Source organism: Uloborus diversus, chromosome 5, assembly GCF_026930045.1.
Source record: "Uloborus diversus isolate 005 chromosome 5, Udiv.v.3.1, whole genome shotgun sequence".
Classification (NCBI taxonomy): Eukaryota; Metazoa; Arthropoda; class Arachnida; order Araneae; family Uloboridae; genus Uloborus; species Uloborus diversus.
In genome coordinates this window covers 79819716-79838513 of record NC_072735.1, presented here as the reverse complement: position 1 = coordinate 79838513, position 18798 = coordinate 79819716, and the positions used below count along the sequence as shown (strand labels likewise).

Sequence of the window (18798 nt, the reverse complement as noted above, 5' to 3'; positions counted from 1 at the left end):
CATAATAATTCAATCATGTCTATTGGACGCATATCAAACCATTCATTACTGACCGGCACGGTACTTTGTAATGAGTAGAAAATTAACATTGTGTAATAAATCAATCAGACATCTAGTGGAAAGATATTAGACCATTCATTAACACAAAGTCACAACATTTTGTATTGAGTAGGAAATTCATATTGTCTAACAATTTAATCGGACATCTAATGGATTGATATCACATCATTTATCGATGGTCACAGTAATTCGTATTGCAAAGTAAATATTATAAAACAATTTAATCGGACGCCTAGCGAATACATATCATCCCAATAGGAAATTAATGTTACGTAATAATTCAATCAGATATCTATTGGACGCATATCAAACCATTTATTATTAAGACCGGCACAGTACTTTGTAATGAGTAGGAAATTAATATTGTATTATAAATCAATCAGACATCTAGTGGAAAGATATAAGACCATTTATTAACACACAGTCACGGCATTTCGTATTGAGTAGGAATCTTATATTGTAAAATAATTTAATCGGACACCTAGTGGACAGATATGACACCATTCATTGATGGCCACAATAATTCGTATTGAAAATTAAATACTGTATAATAATTTAATCGCACAGCTAGTGGGCAGATATCATCCAATTTATAGAAGGTAACAGTAGCTTGTATTAGAGACTAAATAAATTTTATATGAAAATTAAATCTGATATTTAGTGGACAGACATCAGATTCTTCATTGACGGTCATAGCTTGTGTTGAGTAGGAAATCAAAGTCAAATAGAAAACAAAAGCAACGGAATTAAGCTTATACAGTGGACGCCGGTTTATTTAATCAGTGGTTAATTGAATCAACCGCTTTAATGAATCAAATTCTAAAAAACAAAATCCAGCTTTTTTGAATTAGCCGCATTATTAAATCAGCCGCTATATGGAATCAAAACGGTTTAGAACAATCGTGATTTGTATAAGCGGCGACCACTGTACCGGTAAAAAAAATAAAGAAATAAAAGTTGGGATCAACATCAAGGTACCAAAAGCCATTTGGTCGCTGGTGCAAACATGAACTAGAATCCTGCAGTGGCATATTGTTCTCGAGGGAATGAAACGGCCTCGTCATGTGATGCAACAGCAACGAAGAACATTTTAAGGCGAAAGGAACATTCTGTTGAAGAGAAGAGAGGCATTATTTTAAAGGGACGCCGAGGGGTGGGTGGTGGGGCTTTATGAATCTCCACGGAAAGATCCTTTGCATAACGACATTGAAGCGAAGGAAAAGCAAAATAAATGTTGTTTGACATTATGTCTCCTAGGCAACTTTCATCACTTTAACGCATTTCGTTCTTTTTTTTCCGTTTTTCATGCATGTTTTACGAGTTTTATATTACTTGTAAAAAACAGCCGTACCGTGTCTAATGGTATAGACAATACGATTTTTCATGTGGCATACAGTATGGTTGATGGTGTTTGCGCAAATAATAGAAATTACATAGTTAAAAAAGAACCGTTGAAAACATGCGAAAAGTTTTCTTCATAAACTTTGTCCTTGTGCGTACGACAGTAGAAGGTTGAGCTAAATTTTCAAAACGTAATAACGCCGAAATTGAAAAGATTGGCGAGAAGTTCACAACGGTGCTTGATAGCATTTCTAAGTGTCTTTAGCGAGCACACGCACTGCTATTGGAAAACATTTCATATTTAATGCTTAGCTGCAGACCATGTCATACGGCTTCCTTACCCCTCCCCCCCCCCCTCCTTTCTCTCCAAAGTTCAACAATGTTACTGACAATTTCTATAGTTGAAAAATTGGTCCCCCAAAAAATATTTATTTTGGAAAAAATTAAAGATTGGTGCTACTTTTTAATTATTATGTTTGATGTTGAATTTCACAGTGACCAATGTCATTTTTTTCCATATACTTGAGCACATGCTACTTGCTTTTGCGAAGATTAAAATGTGAAAAGTAGTAACTAGAATCAAAGTTTAGAAAACATTGATTAATCATAATCAACTGTAAGACACTTATTTGAGAAAATCCCAACAAGATTTTTTTTTTAAGTTGATAATAATTATGTGGTTTTATTTTAATACGATGCATGCAAAAAAAAAAAAAAAAATAGGACTTAGTAACAAGAAATATCGCGTTAGAAAAATATTTATTCGACTGATTGAGAAGTCGTGACACACCTGATACGCTTTATTAACTAAACTAGAAATTCGCCCGTCAAGATATGACTGGTGAAAATTGCTTCTACATTTGAACGAAGCCATTACCTCTTTGAGGATATTTTGATAGTTGAAATTTTAACCCTAACTCCAGTGGATTAGCCCTAAACTCCAGTAAATAGCGTTAACTGTTGACCACTTTTTCGTTTCTTCATTCCCGGATCCAGTTCAGCCTTGTCACAACAAAGCATTTTTCTGCATGTTAAAACTTACCAAAACATATTATCAAATTATCATGCCGTGGCAAGAGTTTCATTAATGATGACGTCAGAAGCGTTGCTCGATCATTGGCTTTTATTAAGGCCTCTATATATACGAGCCGACGCATCAGCTTAAGATCAGCCATTTTGGATCGGAGGGCGTGTTTGAGTGATTGTTTTTTCTGGCGAGTTATCGCGTTTGGTGATTGTTCACTGTGAGCAATTATTTGCGGCACGTGAATTGTTTTTTAAACAAAATATTATTTTCGGCAAATTTTGCGAAATGGTAAACTTTGCTCTGGTAACCCTAAGCAGTGCAACAATGAAAAATCCGATCCAAAGTGGATAAACTTAAGCAGATGCGTCGGCCTATCTATATAGCGGCTCTAGCTTTTATATTATATGGATGATCCTGAAAGCGGATTTGATTACATTCGCAAACGTTTTTCAAATTTCTTCAACTTTTTTTTTTTTTTTTTTTTTTTTTTTTGCCTGAAAATAATATTTGAAAAATTCTAACCTACCAGTTTTCGAATCATCTACTCTTCTGGAATTTCGTAAATCGTGTCACTATTTAAAAACCTACTTATATTTGTTTATGATCTGTCATTTATAATCAAGCATTAAAAAAGATCACAAAGACAAAAAAAAAAACTTACTATTCTCTTTCATGAAAAAGAAATACACTGTATAATATTTCGGCCTTATTGAAAGAAGGAAATGATCTTATGAAAAATGTTATTTTCCACCGAATCCATCACGCCGAGTGCAAGCAAAGAAACATTGCGCGAGAAAAATTTGATGCAGAAAAGCCTCGCAGAGCTAACATTGCTTAAAGGAAGGAGTTTTATGGCTCTCTGCTGACTCTGCATTTGCATAATGATGTTGAAACTCGAACCGAGGGGGGCCGCCTAATATAGAAAAATACATTTTAAAGTTTTTCAGCTACTGTAGGTTGCTTGACATTTAGCGGCGGTTGTAAAATTGTTGTTTTTTTGTCATCAAATGAAAAAAGCTACACCTCAGTTTGATTTCCTGTTTTGAAGAGTTTTTCCGATCTTGACGACAGAAGCAGGTGAAAATAAGATGAGGACATTCTTTTCAATATAGATTCTATAAGAATGGCTTGGTCTCAAAAGGTTTCGCCTTAGAATCTCTCAGTTTCTTTTTTTTTACTTCCTTTTACAAAAAAGCAAGTATTGTATTCGCAAAAACATTTTCACTCAAAAATCGACCTTAATTTCCATTTTACTCACCCCCGAATAAAAATTGAGTTTTTTTTCGACTCGACTACACGTGGATTACAACGAATTTTCTCGTGACGTCTGTATGTACGTATGTATGTATGTGTGTACATGCATATGTATGCCGCATAACTCAAGAACGGTAAGTCCTAGAAAGTTTAAATTTGGTACGTATATTCCTAGTGGGGTCTAGTTGTGCACCTCCTCTTTTGGTTGCATTCGGGTGTTTCTAAAGGGGTCTTTTGCCCCTTTTTTGGGGGGAAATCATTGTTAATCTCGATGTAAACTCAAGTGGTGTTATAATTTGGTGGACACTTGGCGAAATATCGAGAGTCTTTTGGTGGCCAAGTTTTGTCGCCAAAGTTGGCGACAAATTTGGAGTGTTGTTGGTGATATTTAGAGTGTAAACTATTGAATCACATTAAAATTGCCAGTAATGGGGAAATGACATTAAAGTGGAGTAAACGGAAATAATGTGATGCACACATCAGCTCTTTTTCTCAGCATTCATTGGGTTGCAATAAGTTGAAATGTTAGAATTTTTCACGAATAAATTTAACATGTTCAGGGTGAAGTATAGTATTTTCTAAACCAAGGCGATAAATGAACCATGTCTTTAAACCAATGACATTATTAAAAATGTATTCAGCTGAAAACATGGTATTTATTAGTCAGGTTACTGAAGGGACGTATAGACCTACGTAGAGATTTTTCTAATGAAGTCGCGTTAAAACCTGGTATATACGTTACATGGACCAAGGGGAAAGGAAATATGCAATTAGAAATTCTAGCTCCGTTTTTTTACAACCAAGTATACTTGTTTCTGTATCAATAGGCAATTCTCATTTCCAAAGTGCTACAAACTAGAGAAAAACCTTTCGCGCTAGTATTGAATATGCTATAACTTTAACATGCTTTAACCATTGGACTGAAGGGAATGGAAAGTATAGGAAACAAATCGTGTTACAAAACCGCTTTTATGTATAGGTTCACCTAGGGCAGCTTTAGTTGTAACCACTCTGCATATTCGCGTGATTAGTATTTTATATATTTTGGTATCCGCAGTTCGAGAGCTTTCATACGCCATCTTGCAGTGATTTTGGAAATTAGCCAAAGAGGTAAAACATTTTGATGTCGTGTGGACATGGCAGATGTCTCATTGGACAGATCATATCCGATGTAAATGTGTATCCTCGCCTCTTTCAGCAGCCATTAGACTGCAGCGCCTTCTATAGTTGATTTGAATTGCGAATGAAAACTTTAAAAAGTTCATTTTTGCATTTACTTTGTCACACGTGAAATCTTTGTTTAAAAAATTAATGTGAGGCGAAATATTCTTATTGTAAATGAAAAAGAGAGGAAAAAAAAGAGAGCTAAAAATTAAATCTGAGGGCTTAAAGTAAATAAACTGTCTACATAATTAAAAGTTTTAAAAACTGAGATTATAATGAAAGCTGTGTTGTATACAACGAGAACCATTTGAAGACTAATGTTTGCACAATTAATTAAACACTTCCTCCAAATGAATCAACAATCATGTAAAGCAACCTTAATTTTCCCAATTTATCAGCATCTCTTGTCAGAGCTCGTGCAATGAGTCAAATTTGTTGATTTCAACCCTGTTTGCCACTACTGGGATTCTATGGAATAGATAAAATTAAAAATAACTTGACTTTTCATTGTACTTCAATCGCTATTTCGGCGCCACTGGGACATATGAGGCAGAGAGAAGCAAAAGAGATCCATGTGGACATTTTCAAATTTTGAGTAAGACACGTTTAAAGATAACATCCTAAGTAGGCTTTCATTGTAAAGTTTTTTCTAAGTCACGCTGTATAACAGCACCTACCAGTGCTTCTAATACTATCTCTTGCCCCAAGGTGGAAGAGGTGTTCACCTACCATTTGTACTGGTTATCTCCAAATTTTTAATTTGGTCACTTTCATTCCTTGGCAATATACCCTACCGTACTGCCTCATATATTCCCCGTAGGATTAAACAGCAAGTGTTAAGTTCTTTAAAAAGATAATTTATGCGCTTAGGGTTGCCATAATTTACAAAGGCTAAATCCGGACACCTTTATCATGAGGGAGAGGGAAGGTGGCTCCGGTAAAATGTTTCACAGAACAACTTTCGATCACATTTTGCCAGAAAATATTTAGCTATTTGGCTATATTTACATTTTCCTAGAGCTTTATACAATTTTTTAAGTAGACCATCTGTGCTTTGCTCAAAATATTTAAAAATTCACAATAATAATAATAACAATAATAATAATATTAATAATAATAATAACGGTAATAACAATAATGATACTAATGGAATTTAATAGTAAAATGCTCCGCTGTCTCTAACTCTTTGTTTATGATTATTCGAGAGAAGATAACCGCTAAAATTTTGTGCTTAGGGGACAAATTGAAAGAAAAAGTTTTTCTCTTTGAAAATGTGTTCTTTACAACCACGAATTGTATGTTCTTCAGAATGTTGTTCTCTTTACTCATGACTATTTAGTTGCTACATGGTCTACGGGAGTTAGCATAAACCGTAAACGTGATTAGTTCAAAGTAGTAAAAATCTCATTGATAAAAAATGTTACAACTGAAAATTAAGACAATACTAAAGTACTACTTAGTAAGTCATATGCTAAATTTCCTCTCGCATTTTCAAATCCAGACAAGGGTTTGAAAACCCGATTTCCGGACAAAATACGGATCTCTGGTAACCCTAGATAGTTTGTTCAAAACAGACATTAGGAAATTATTGTTGAATTAGGCCTGTGCATCTACGCTCGTTAGAACGGATTTGCTGAGTATGCATTCAGTGCGAATTCTCGATGAAACACTCATTTGCAAAAACGTAAAATTAAAAATGTAAACTTTCAGAACCCAAACTCAAATTTAAAGACCCATGAAAAAGAGAACTTGAGTTGCTGATTACGTGGTGAGTTGTACTTTGATTGCGAAACAATAACGAGAAATTTGACGTTTATATTGAAATGCATTGAATGAAAAATAAATAAGAGACAGCTGTTTGGTTGGAAATTAAAGGATGAAACTTAAAAATATGTACTTCAATTGCCTTTTTAAAAAAATTTTATTTTTTTTATGCGTAGTTTTTTTTTTGCAAATATCCGTTTTAAAATCTCAAAAAATTAAATAGAGGAATCATTTTTCATGAAAAATGTTTCCTTCTGTTTTGAAAATATGAAAAAAATCAAATGTTTGAAAAAGTTATTTTTTAGTTTCTCAAATTAAATTTTTCATGCTCTGAAAGCCTGCTCTAAAAGTTTTTTTCATGTAAACAAGTTATTTACTTTCTAGTGCTTTTTTAATATAAATGAGAATCGTTTTTATGTATTATATACTATGCGTAACGACAAGAAAAAATACGTGAAGAAAAAGACTCGTTTTATCTTTATTTGTGATGCCTATAAATATGCAACAAATCTGAAATTTTTGTTCTCATTACATGACAATTCATGTAATTTAAAAAAAAAACTACTGCGTTTTTGATAACTGTGATTGCGCGACTGTTTTTTTAATTGCAAAACAACATAGGAGGGAAAAAAATTTGAAAAAGCATTTTAACAAAATTATACAAAAAAGGAAAATGGAAGGAAAAAATAAGAATATCCATCTGAAGAAGCAGAGGACAACGGTCTGGTTGTCTTAGAGCTGTGACTTGTATCTGATTAACTTACGGCCTCTGAATACAAAACTGATCACAGTTTCAGTCTATTCCGTCAAATGTTTCAGTTACAGTGGGATCAAAATGACCAATCTTTAAAAAAATAGGACATTTTAAAAAAAAATGTAGGGTGAAAGAAAAGTCTTTTTGGTAAGCAACGCTTACACACGTTGCATGCGAAACGCAAATAAATCCTCATATAAATAATAGCCGATGATCGAGTAACCCGCGTGTTTCAACAATGAACTCGCGCCACGGCATGGTAATTTGATAATGTGTTTTGGTAATATTTAACATGCAGGGAAATGCTTTACTGTGACAAAGCTGAACTCGATCCGGTAACTTAACTGTTTTACTCGTAAGAATCATTTCAGGGGAATGAAGAAACGGAAAAGCGGTCAACTATGAATGCTATCTAATGGAAATTAGGGTTAATCCACTGGAATTAGAGTTACAATTTCAACTATCAAAATATCACCAAACAGGCAATTGCTTCGTTGAAATGTAGAAGAAGAGAAGCAATTTTCACCCGTCATACCTTGACGGCGATTTTCAAGTTGAAATATAATTATTTTTTTCTGAAATAATAAAGTGAATAAAAATTTTTAACAAATGATAATATTTTTTTAAAGAAAGAAACACTATTTCAATTCAAAAAGATTTGCATCGGCGCCCCGTGATACGCGCATTCCTACAGAGAGTGATCAAATTCACATAAGTTCTAGAGAAAAGTCCTAACGCGGTAGAATAAAACTAACCATAGCTTTGCAATCGGCATTCCTATTTCACTCTAATCAGCCTAAAAATCTAGCTTATGTGTTGCGAATTGTGCAGTTGTAATGTATGCTTTAACATTAATTATGATGACGTTGTTTCCTTTAGTCAAAAGTATTACTTTTAGTCACTGAAATTGATAGAATGAGTAAAAAAATAACATGGACCCAAAAAATACTTTCATTTTCCCAACAGTTATTTTTTAATTAATTTTTTAAAATGTCCGATTTCGAAAACAAGGCGTGATCTTTATGACGTCGCAAATAATGCAATTTGGCGCATCTTTCTACCACGTTTCCACGTTATGATAATCAAAAGCGAATTAAATATTGCGCTCTGCACTGGCTATCAACCATATCGTTGCCAATACACATGAGTAAAGATGCAAATTAAATATTTTGCTCTGTGAATGGCAACATTGAATGGCATTTCATCATTTGTGATGTCACACGACAGAAGCGTAAAAAATGAAAGCGCACCGATTTAAGTATTTTTTTTAAATATTAAACTTAAACAAATTATTTAAAAAATGGTCAGATCCTATGTTTTTAAGCATGCTCTTTCTGGAAAAAAAATACTTTTAAAGTTTTGGAAACGACCCCATTGGTGTTAATTAAATAACTTATGATCAGCTCTTCGTAAGGACCAAATATGAGTAAATATTATACTCATCGCTCAATACTCATTTAGGGTATCTGTGAACCATGTATTTTGCACCATTTCATGTTTTTTAGTGTATTTGACTTGGAAATAAATGATAGAATATCCAATACTGCACTTTACCACCACCTCCTATATAGAAAGCCCAATCACTGGTTTCGTCACGTGACCGAAAAAGTCCGAGGGAGAAGAGATTTCACGATGAAAATCGCTTTATTTTTAAGTCCCGTAAAATATTAAAGCTATTATTTTGAGAACACTAGATCACTAAAAATATTAACATAGATCAAAGGAGAAATCAAAAGTTTATTTCCTAATTTAACGCTCTTTCGTTTTTAAACTGAGCATATACATAAGAAAGAACGTAGGGAATAACAAGATTACAGTAACCAAATTTTCAATACATTGTATCATAGCCGCATAATTTTTAAAGAGTTTTGTTAGATTCGAAAAATAATGTCTTAATTATCAATTATAACGAAGTAAACATACATGAAAATTTTAAATTTTCACTATCATAGACTCGCACTTAAACAGAAGCAACATACTTTAAATTTTTCCCATCCGCTATCGTAGAAGTTTCTTAGTAACGCAATGGCTATCACGATAAAGTATTCTAAAAAAAATGTTTAATTCACTAATGTGTTCTGCATAAATATGAAAAGATACATGGGAACTAATGTAAGTCATGCGTCACTATCTACAAGACAAAGTAATCAAATGAATATGATGCGAAAAAGGAAGCAATATATTGAAAAAGTGTCAGTTAAAGAAATATTTTCTTCTTGTTTTTTTTTTCCTGGGTGACATTTTTCTCAATCACCTAAAACAAGTTTTTAGCTTTACTCTTACAAATTTTTCGTGAATTTAGTTGCTGCATTTTATTAAAATTAGCAAGTTTACTTTGAGCAAAGTTAGTAAGTCATTTTAAGCTATTAGTTTGAACTTTTGCATACAATATTTTAGGAGATATACTTTAGTTTTAAGCAGATAGATAGAATAACACTAATATTAGTGGGTCGGTAAAAATAGAGAAAGTATGGATAGAAGATGCTCTGAATGGCTGTAACACTCTTTAAAATCGAAACCAGGGCAAACTAGGAAAAACTCAGCTCTAATAATGAATTATCAAAATTTTTTCCTCCCATGTCTTGTTATCAGACTACAATGAATGAAAGCCGCTCTTGGTGCTAAATTCTTGTACTCTGATCATTTATCAAAGGAATAAAATAAGGGCAATCTCTAAGTACAGGTATGCCATGCGCTTTTTTAATCGAATCCTTCATTCTTCTACGAGAGAAGTTCTACTATTAATCTAGAGGAGCCTGGAATAAATACACGAGATAATTTGAGAACTTTCAGACAAATTCTCATTAGAAATACAAAAATGCTTATAAAAAGTAAAATCCGATTATTTATTTTACAAGAAAATATTATCGGTTTTTTTTTTTTTTTTTTTTTTTTTTTTTTTTTTTTTTTTTTTTACTCAAGCTTGCAATCTAATAAGACTCCAGTGATAATTGTAAATTTATCAACCTGAGAAGAAGTTTATAACGGGATTACAGTCGAGTCCCAATTTACGCGAGGAATGCGTTCCAAGACCCCTTGCGTAAGTCGAAATTTCGCGTTGTGGAAAAGGGTATGTGTAAAAACTTTTATAAGCATACCCAATTATTTAATACACTTGTAAATGACACCTCAAACTGTTAAAAACTATTTCTGAACTATACATTACTGTTTCTTACATAAAAACTGAATTTCTATTTATATTTTAAATTAAAAAAACTGTTTTATTCTACATAAAATACTGCTACGATGCACAAAAAAAAAATGATCAATGGGGAAAGAAAGACATAAAATAAACCAGTACGGTACGTATAGTTTGTAGTGAGAGAAAAAAATGCTAGATTGTTTTACTGTACAGAAGATCCAATAATGATATTTCTAACTCAAAAAGATGATTATGATTTATGCTGCGTGATCAAACCGTTACTTATCTATTTTAAATACACAATACAGTTGCTTCACTAGTTCTTTTATAACGTTTCAACATGGCAACACCCATCTTCCTGGTTTCATAAGATTCACAATACAAGAGCAGCTTCCATTTTCAAAATTTTTGGTGAAATTTTACGGATTTCCTTTTCTTGACTTTTAATTGTACATATGTGGGCGATTCACTCATACCTAATTGTCGTGCTACCTTCGACGCATTTTATAGTTGTTCAAGCACATAATCTTTAGCTTTTCTTTAATTGTCAGAAACTTTCTCCTTTCCTTTCGATCTTCACAAGATGAAACATCGTTCTTAGGTGTGATTATATTGCAACAACTTTCACATTTAGAATCAAAAAAATGGAAAATGATGAGTAGTTATTTGTATAAACGATGTATCTGACTAGTACGGTGCGGGAACTTCCGCTCTCAGTGATGCTAAAGGGATAAAGGTCCGTTCACGAAAAAATATATATATTAGTCAATAACAAAGCCGATCCTTACAGATCGCGATTCCCTTCCGAAAATTTTCGTGTTGCGGACGAGAAATCCGAGTTATGTCTAAAATTCTTTACTGGTGAAATAATTCGCGTTATAGCCATTTCGCATAAGTCGGATCGCGTTGTAGCGGGATTCGACTGTATATCTGTATATTAACTCGTTAATAAAAATGCACGTTCATCTGAAATTTCATGCTTTTAGAATTAATTAATATTGCAGAGTAATTTATAACTAACAGAGATTGCATAGTTTTCATACCCAAACACCAATTCTATACACTCTTCGTCATGAAATTTGAATCAACTGGTCGTTATAACACGATTGTTCAATACAGTACACACAACAGTATTGTACATAATGTTGTTATCGAAACATTTTATTTACTTCACACAGGTACTGAAATTTCGACTGGAGCATTACAAATCTTTTAAAAATTTCTGAAAAACAATGTGTTTTTGCCATGGCGACAATGGAAGCACTTGCTTGTCGCTCACTGTAAAAAAAAAAAAATCTGAAACGATGCTGGTTATTTCTGTGGAACGTTTCGCGATTTCTCAGGTTTTCATCTATTTCCCCTTGAAACCAAGTATCTGGGCAAAAAAAGCTTCCTGAATTTCTACAAGTTGCACGAATGCAGGCTTTTCACTGTTGTTAAAAATATTTCTAGTTACCAGTTTAAAGGTTAACTGAGCGTGTTTATTAAGTGTATCGGCTTTAGTTCGATTATGGCCCGTCCAGATTGACTAAGTTCCCAATGAGAGTGAATAAGCCTCTGGATAACTGCAGCTTTGCAAGGCAAGAATTGCAGCCAAGAGCTTGGTTCTCGCTTGCAGTTCTCTCATAGGCTATGGCTGCTTAAATGTTTCTGGAGTTTTCTTGGTAAGCAAGAAGGATCTAATCAATTGCATTAAACCTGCTAATTTTTCTTAAAGATTCCCGAGACATAGCTGGCTTTAATAGGGGATATTTCCCAATTCTTCAGAAAGTTTCAAGGGTAATTTCAGAAAGGTGACTGACTTTTAGCAGAAAACGTTCCTAGTTTTTGCAAAGTATGTTACTGGCAGAAACTTGGTTCATCAGCTGCCTGATGTTTTCCAGGAACGTTTCTGAATTGTTTTTGCCGTGCAGACAATAAATACCGCTGACGATAAATATTAATTTTAGACAAAACTGGCAAAAAAAAAAAAAAAAATAATTTATCTCTAGTATTTAAGAATGAGCATCCAATTTTTGATTTGTAAGTTATTTTTTCTTTACGTTATTAAATTAATTTTTAAAATTCTCATTCTTATATGTTTGCTTTATAATTGCTCACTAAAGTACATTGAAGCGAAGAGTAAGTTCCTCTATCGAACACAATTCATCGATATAACATCGAATATACAATTTCATCGGTCACTATTCAAGTAATATTGAACTGTCAGCAATCTTTGCGGTCGGCAACCGTTTTAGCAATAATCCACCGGCAACACATTAAATAAGAGTATTCCGAAATAGCTGCTGATGTTCCTGTAATTTAGAGTATAAAAATTGACAAAGAATCTGTATTCTCTGCTTCCAAAAAAAAAATAGCACAAAAAGCGAAAAACCACTAAAGATTCCATCGAATTGATTCCTAACGTCTTTGTCGTGAGGAAAAAGGAAATGACGGATTACGTCTCAAGCGTCCTCAAGAAAATTGACGGGAAATTTCACCGCTTTCGTCTGAGCCGAGGTTGATACACTTCTCGTCGGGTTTATTTTGCGGAAAGAAAGAAAGGAGCGCTTTTATTGACAGCGGAGAAAGCTGAATGAGAAAAAGATAAAAATGGTTTGCTCCACAGGTACACAGTAGATCCATCACGGAGCGAAGAAATCCAATGCATATCGAAACGCCAGTGCACTGCCCTTAGTTAATATGCAGACCAAGATTTTCATAAAAGCGAGTGGTTTCTTCATGAGTTTCAGAACCTCATTTTTCTCCTTGTGAGAAATGGAGGGAAAACTAGAAATGATTTCAGACGTTATTTATGTATTTATTTTTTTGCTTTATGTTTTTACCTCCTTTTACAAAAAAGGAAGTATGGTATTCGCGAAAAAAATTTCACTCAAAATTTGACCTTCATTTCCATTTTGCTCACCTCCGAATTAATGTTCAGTTTTTTTTTTCAACCCGACCACACGCGGATAAGTGCCTAAGAACGTATAAACGCCCAAAATATCCATTTTGACATTTCCCAAGTTAATTACAACGACTTTTCTCGTGACGTCCGTATGTACGTATGTATGTGCGTATGTATATGTCACATAACTCAAGAACGGTATGTACTTGAACGTTGAAATTTGGTATGTGGTACCTAGTGGGGTCTAGTTGTGCACCTCCCCTTTTGGTTGCATTCGGGTGTTTCTAAAGGGGCTTTTTGCACCTTTTTGGGAGGAAATCAATGTTAATTTCGATGAAAACTCAAGTGGTGTTATAATTTGGCGGACACTTTGTGATATATGGTCTATCTTTTGGTCGTCAAGTTTTGTCGCCAACTTAATGACAAATTTGGTGATTTTTTTTTTTAAAATCTGGTTTCAATTTGGCCACTGTTGGTGATATTTAGAGAGTTTATTATTGAATCAAATTAAAATTGCCAATAATGGGGAAACAACATTAAATTGGTTTAAAAGGAAGTCATGTGATGCACACATCAGCTCGTTTTGGTTGTTTTTCCCGCTGTATAAGCTTCTTCTCAGCCTCGGAGCGGAGTGTTTTTTTTTTTTTTTTTTACTCTTTGACCAATCATCTCCTGACAGAACTGGTTGAAATTTCAATGCCCTGTTCATTCAGAAGTAAGACGATTTACACTCCCTTAGCGATTTTTGAGAGAAATATCACTATCTGTGGCCAGTGCGAGCATTGATGATGTGTTTTCTGTCACATTTTCCTAAGTGATCAACTTCCAGTGGCATGTTTTGGGCAATTATATTTTTGATATATCCAACTATTGACCTAAAAACACCTGTTACACTTACAATAACTCTTTGGTCATGTGTGGAGGGAAGTAGCAATGCTTGTATTTCCCTACACTTTCTAGGAGACATGTTTGAAGCCTTGTTCATTCTTAAAAAAAACAGTTTTGACAATGTCAAGCAACAATATAAACCAAATATTGAATTTTAATCGCAAACTGTAGTAACATTGCTTTATTAATAAGTGTTAATTACACATTAACTATAGCAGACATCAAAACTTTCGAAGAAATAATTCTATAATACTTAATATAACCTCATAACAACAGCAGTTTTTTCTTATTACAGACTAAAGCTAGAATAACCTCAATTATTTGTAAAGTGACATAGACTGTTAGTGTTACCAATTCTAAAAAACAATAATAATGATACCAGCAACAATTCAGAATTTAAAAAGATTGTGGTTCGTGGTTTATTTCTGCAAAAAAAGAGCCTAAACTTCAAAAAAAAAAGAGATTTTGAGAAGTGTCCCTAATAATTTGGTCACCCATTGTAATTCGAACTGAATAAAACGATTTAGTGTTTGAAAATTGACCAACTTTCGATTCAATTACATAGGACATTTATGATCTTCACAAATCACTGATTAGCAATTTGTTTCTAGAAACGAGAAAAAAACGGAGTTGTTTTTACGTGTTTATACTCAGATGTTTTTTTTTTCTGATTTTCATTTACTCAAAATCCACAGCGCGCACATAAAAAACCTCTCTTCAAAAGCAATCATTTCCAAAAAATTAAACAAATTCAATGAAAAATTAATAATTGCTACTAAAATGAGGGAAATAGACAAGTTGAGAAAATGCAAAGATAAAAACTATTTCTCAATCAGAAATCCAATCGAGCAAAAAAGCTCATAATCTTCACTAATAATAAAGCTGAAAGTCTCTCTGTCTGAATCTCTCTTTGCTGGATCTCTGTGACGCGCATAGCGCCTAGACCGTTTGGCCAACTTTCATGAAATTTGGCACAGAATTAGTTTGTAGCATGGAAGTGTGCACCTCGAAGTGATTTTTCGAAAATTCGATTTTTTTCTTTTACTACTGCAATTTTAAGAGCATTTTACCGAGCAAAATTATCATAAGATGAACGAGTAAATTACCAAGCTATCATAACGGGGAACCGTAACATAGACCAGACAATTGGTGAGAAATTCATCATACATTATTTGAAAATATACAGGCGAACCAAAAGACCTTTTGGGCAAAGCCGTGCGAGTACCACTAGTGATAAATAAAGCAATTGAAGGTCTCAGAGCGAAAATGTGATATGCCACATGATATGAATTCTTCAGCAGGCCAATTTCCAACTTATAAAACATATTTACAGAATCTTTCAAAAGTATTATACATTCTATATTCTACTATACTAAAATCAGATATGTTTTTCTCCAAATGACATAATCCATTGTCATGTTTATTTCAATTTCAGTTATGAGAAGCAAAAATTTTGACTGAAACGTCACTATCCTTGTGGTTTGTCAAATTTCTGCCCCCTTCAATTATTTTCATTGTTTTCCAACTCACCAAAGTGCTCTTGATAATGTTTTTTCTCATTATTGAACTTTAAAACGTAATCCTTTAAAGACCATAAGCTTTGTCGTAGAATATGGAAATTTTTAATCGTAAAACTATTAAATGGCTAAGTAAACAAAATGTATGTCAAGTTTTTCGGAAATTACTTCAATAGATTATATGTAAATTGGCGGGACATACGAGTCTATATGGTCCATAAAAAATGAAAAACTACAACCAATTTCCAAAATTAGGTTCATTTATCATTTGACCCAGAAATATTGTGTAATCAATGCATTATTTACACTTAATCTCTAATTAAAATGTAAACTTGAATTCTTTCAATCAATGTATTTCATTAGCGATATTTTCAAAATAAATTTTTAAACTATATTTTTTGTTTCTAAAAATCAGGGCTGCAGAGTCGGAGCTAAAATAACCTACTTCGACTCTGACGCAATTCCGGGAATTTTAGAACCTTCCACCAGGGTTGGCAAAAACCCGGGGTTTTTTTAAAAAAGCCCATGGACCCAGGGTTTTTTGGGTTTTTTTAAATAAAATTCAAAAAAAAAAAAAACAACTAAAGTTGGGTTTTTTAAAAGAAATGTGGGATTTTTTAATCTTTTTTTAGCGAAAATGTGGGGTACTTGTAGTGTAATATTGTAGCGTAAGTATATGGACAAAGCGCAAAAATTGTCTTGGGGGGAAAAAAAAAGCTGGAGAACTAGTTAAAATTCAGCGTTTTCTGAAGAAAAGTATAAAAGACGACGAAACCCAAGAATGGTGAACTTTCAGATTTTTTAGTTCCCATGCTTACCAACAGTTAAGGCAAAGTGACTTCTCAAGTCTATAGTTCGTTTTCAATTACTTTTTTTTTTCTGCATTTTACTTTTATTGTATTTCATTTTGTTATGCAAAACTACTGTAGAACCTCAAGTAGTTTAAATCTCTTATTGAATTCCAACTTAATCAAGACATTTTTTTGAATTTTATGTTGCTTGTTTTTCTACTTCTGTGTACAGAGTAAGAAATATTAAACTTTTTCGTAAGACAATGAAAATATTGTACATCCTATTCTGTTTTCTGTCCAACCGTTTGAAAAACCTGTTAATTTCTAAAAAATATACCTTGTTTATTTGAAATTTGTGATGTGTTGGTTTGCAGAAAATAATTCACATGAAAACCTCTTAGCTAGAGTAGTTTCCTATGTACAATCTACAAATATTGAGAAAATCAGACGTGACAGGACTTAGTCAAGATAATTTGAGTTATTTATTGACCAGTTAAAGAAAAAAGTTAAATATATTTATTAAAACCTTTGAAGTATTATTTAATGCCGTTAAGAGTTAAGAAATACTATTAAAGTTCAAAATTCATTTTTTATGTCCATTGTCTGTGGTGAAGAACAAATAAAAAAGAAGTTTAAATTGTGAAAGTATTTAAATTAATTTTTTAAAAAACTTCTCAGAATTTTTTTTAAAGACCCCTAAGTGGGCTAAATAATGGGTTTTTCAAAAAAAAAAAACCCCTCATTGGGTCCAACCAATTTGGGTCCAATCCGGCCAACCCTGCCTTTCACTCCGACTCCTTTACCCCAAAATCAGACTCAACTCCGACTCAGATTCAGACACTGCAAACACTGGCAGCAGGGGCGTGCACAAAAATTTTGGAGCCCGGCACAAATGACTTTTAACGCCCCCTCCTCAACATTGTTTACACCTATGTCCCTAGATATATTTCACCCCTCATTTTAAAAATTTCGAACCCACTTCAGGCTCTGTCGTGACCCAACAGTTGTCCTCCCCCCCCCTCCCCCCGTGGCCCGCACTGGCAGAAATGTGGACTTTAGAGGGAAATGATCAACTCCATCTCTTAAAATTCTAAACCTTCGACTTCCGACTCCGGCTTCTTTACTCCAAAGCAGTCCGACTCCGGCTATTCAACTCCAACTCCACAGCTCTCAATAATATGAAAAATACATTATGTATCATTTACAAATCATTTGTATTTGATCAGTTATAAAAATCAATTTAGAACTTTGGAAATTTCTAGTGTCTCATGGTCCTAAAACATAAAATGTCAATAAATTCTTTCCTATTTACTGATCACAAACTTTCTGTAAGTAAAAAAAAATTAAATAAGTTTAAACGGTTGTGTGTATGTTCGTGTAAATAGATCTTACCTGCTGCCTCGGCAGAGCCTCTCCCTCGCCGTTTCGATATACAGATATGGCATGACGGTGTTTCAGTCCGGTACGGTTCTCCAAAGGCACTTCTCCAGATGGAAAAGCGGTGTGGTTGCTCCGAAAGTGAGGACTCGCTCTCTTGAGCCGCGCGAAATTCCAAAGGGAGGAGGAGGAGGAGAAGGGAGGCAGCCCAGCGCCCCCTCATGAAAAGGGATCGATTGGCGGGAAAGATGTCCCACGTGTTTCGGCTGGAGGAGGTTCGTACGTAGCCTTAATAGGTGGGCTACTGATGGGAAACTTTTTCAACAAGTACGACATCAAAAGATACGAATTTCGAAAGGATAAAATTAACGGTCGCCACAGACCACAAAGCGACAAAATTTTCAAAATGGCGATTAAAAACCATCTGTCAATCGCCGCCTCAAAAAATAAATTAATGACCTTAAAGTGTACAAAAGGCATTAAGTAATTAGTTTTTTTTTTTTTTTCAATTAAACCAACAAGGAGCCTTTATCAACTAATCTATTAAAAATATATTACTTACACAAGCTCATGTAAATTTAAAATATCTAATTTCAACAAATCGAAAAATTTATACAGTACTTTGCACTATTAGTTAAAAAAGTAGACACTATTTCAAAAAAAGGAGCTACTGGTGAAATTTCTACTACCGGCCACTAGTGACTAAGAATTTCTCCAGTTTTGCCCTTTTCAACTATATCAATTCTGTACTAAATAAACAACTTCTGTACTAAATAAACAGCGATAAATAAGTAAGGAAATTATTTTTGCTTATAATAAAATATCTGTCAAT

The 18798-nt window shown here is 33.6% G+C and overlaps 1 protein-coding gene across 1 annotated transcript in view; it reads right to left on the bottom strand.

The window, feature by feature from the left end:
• LOC129222674 (uncharacterized) overlaps positions 1-18100 on the bottom strand; it is a 68172-nt gene extending 50072 nt beyond the window's left edge. Inside the window, exon 1 of the mRNA XM_054857207.1 lies at positions 17982-18100. Within this exon, the coding sequence (XP_054713182.1) occupies positions 17982-18034 (53 nt within the window). The 5' untranslated portion in view covers positions 18035-18100. The remainder of the gene's footprint in view (positions 1-17981) is intronic.
• Positions 18101-18798: the final 698 nt, after the last annotated feature.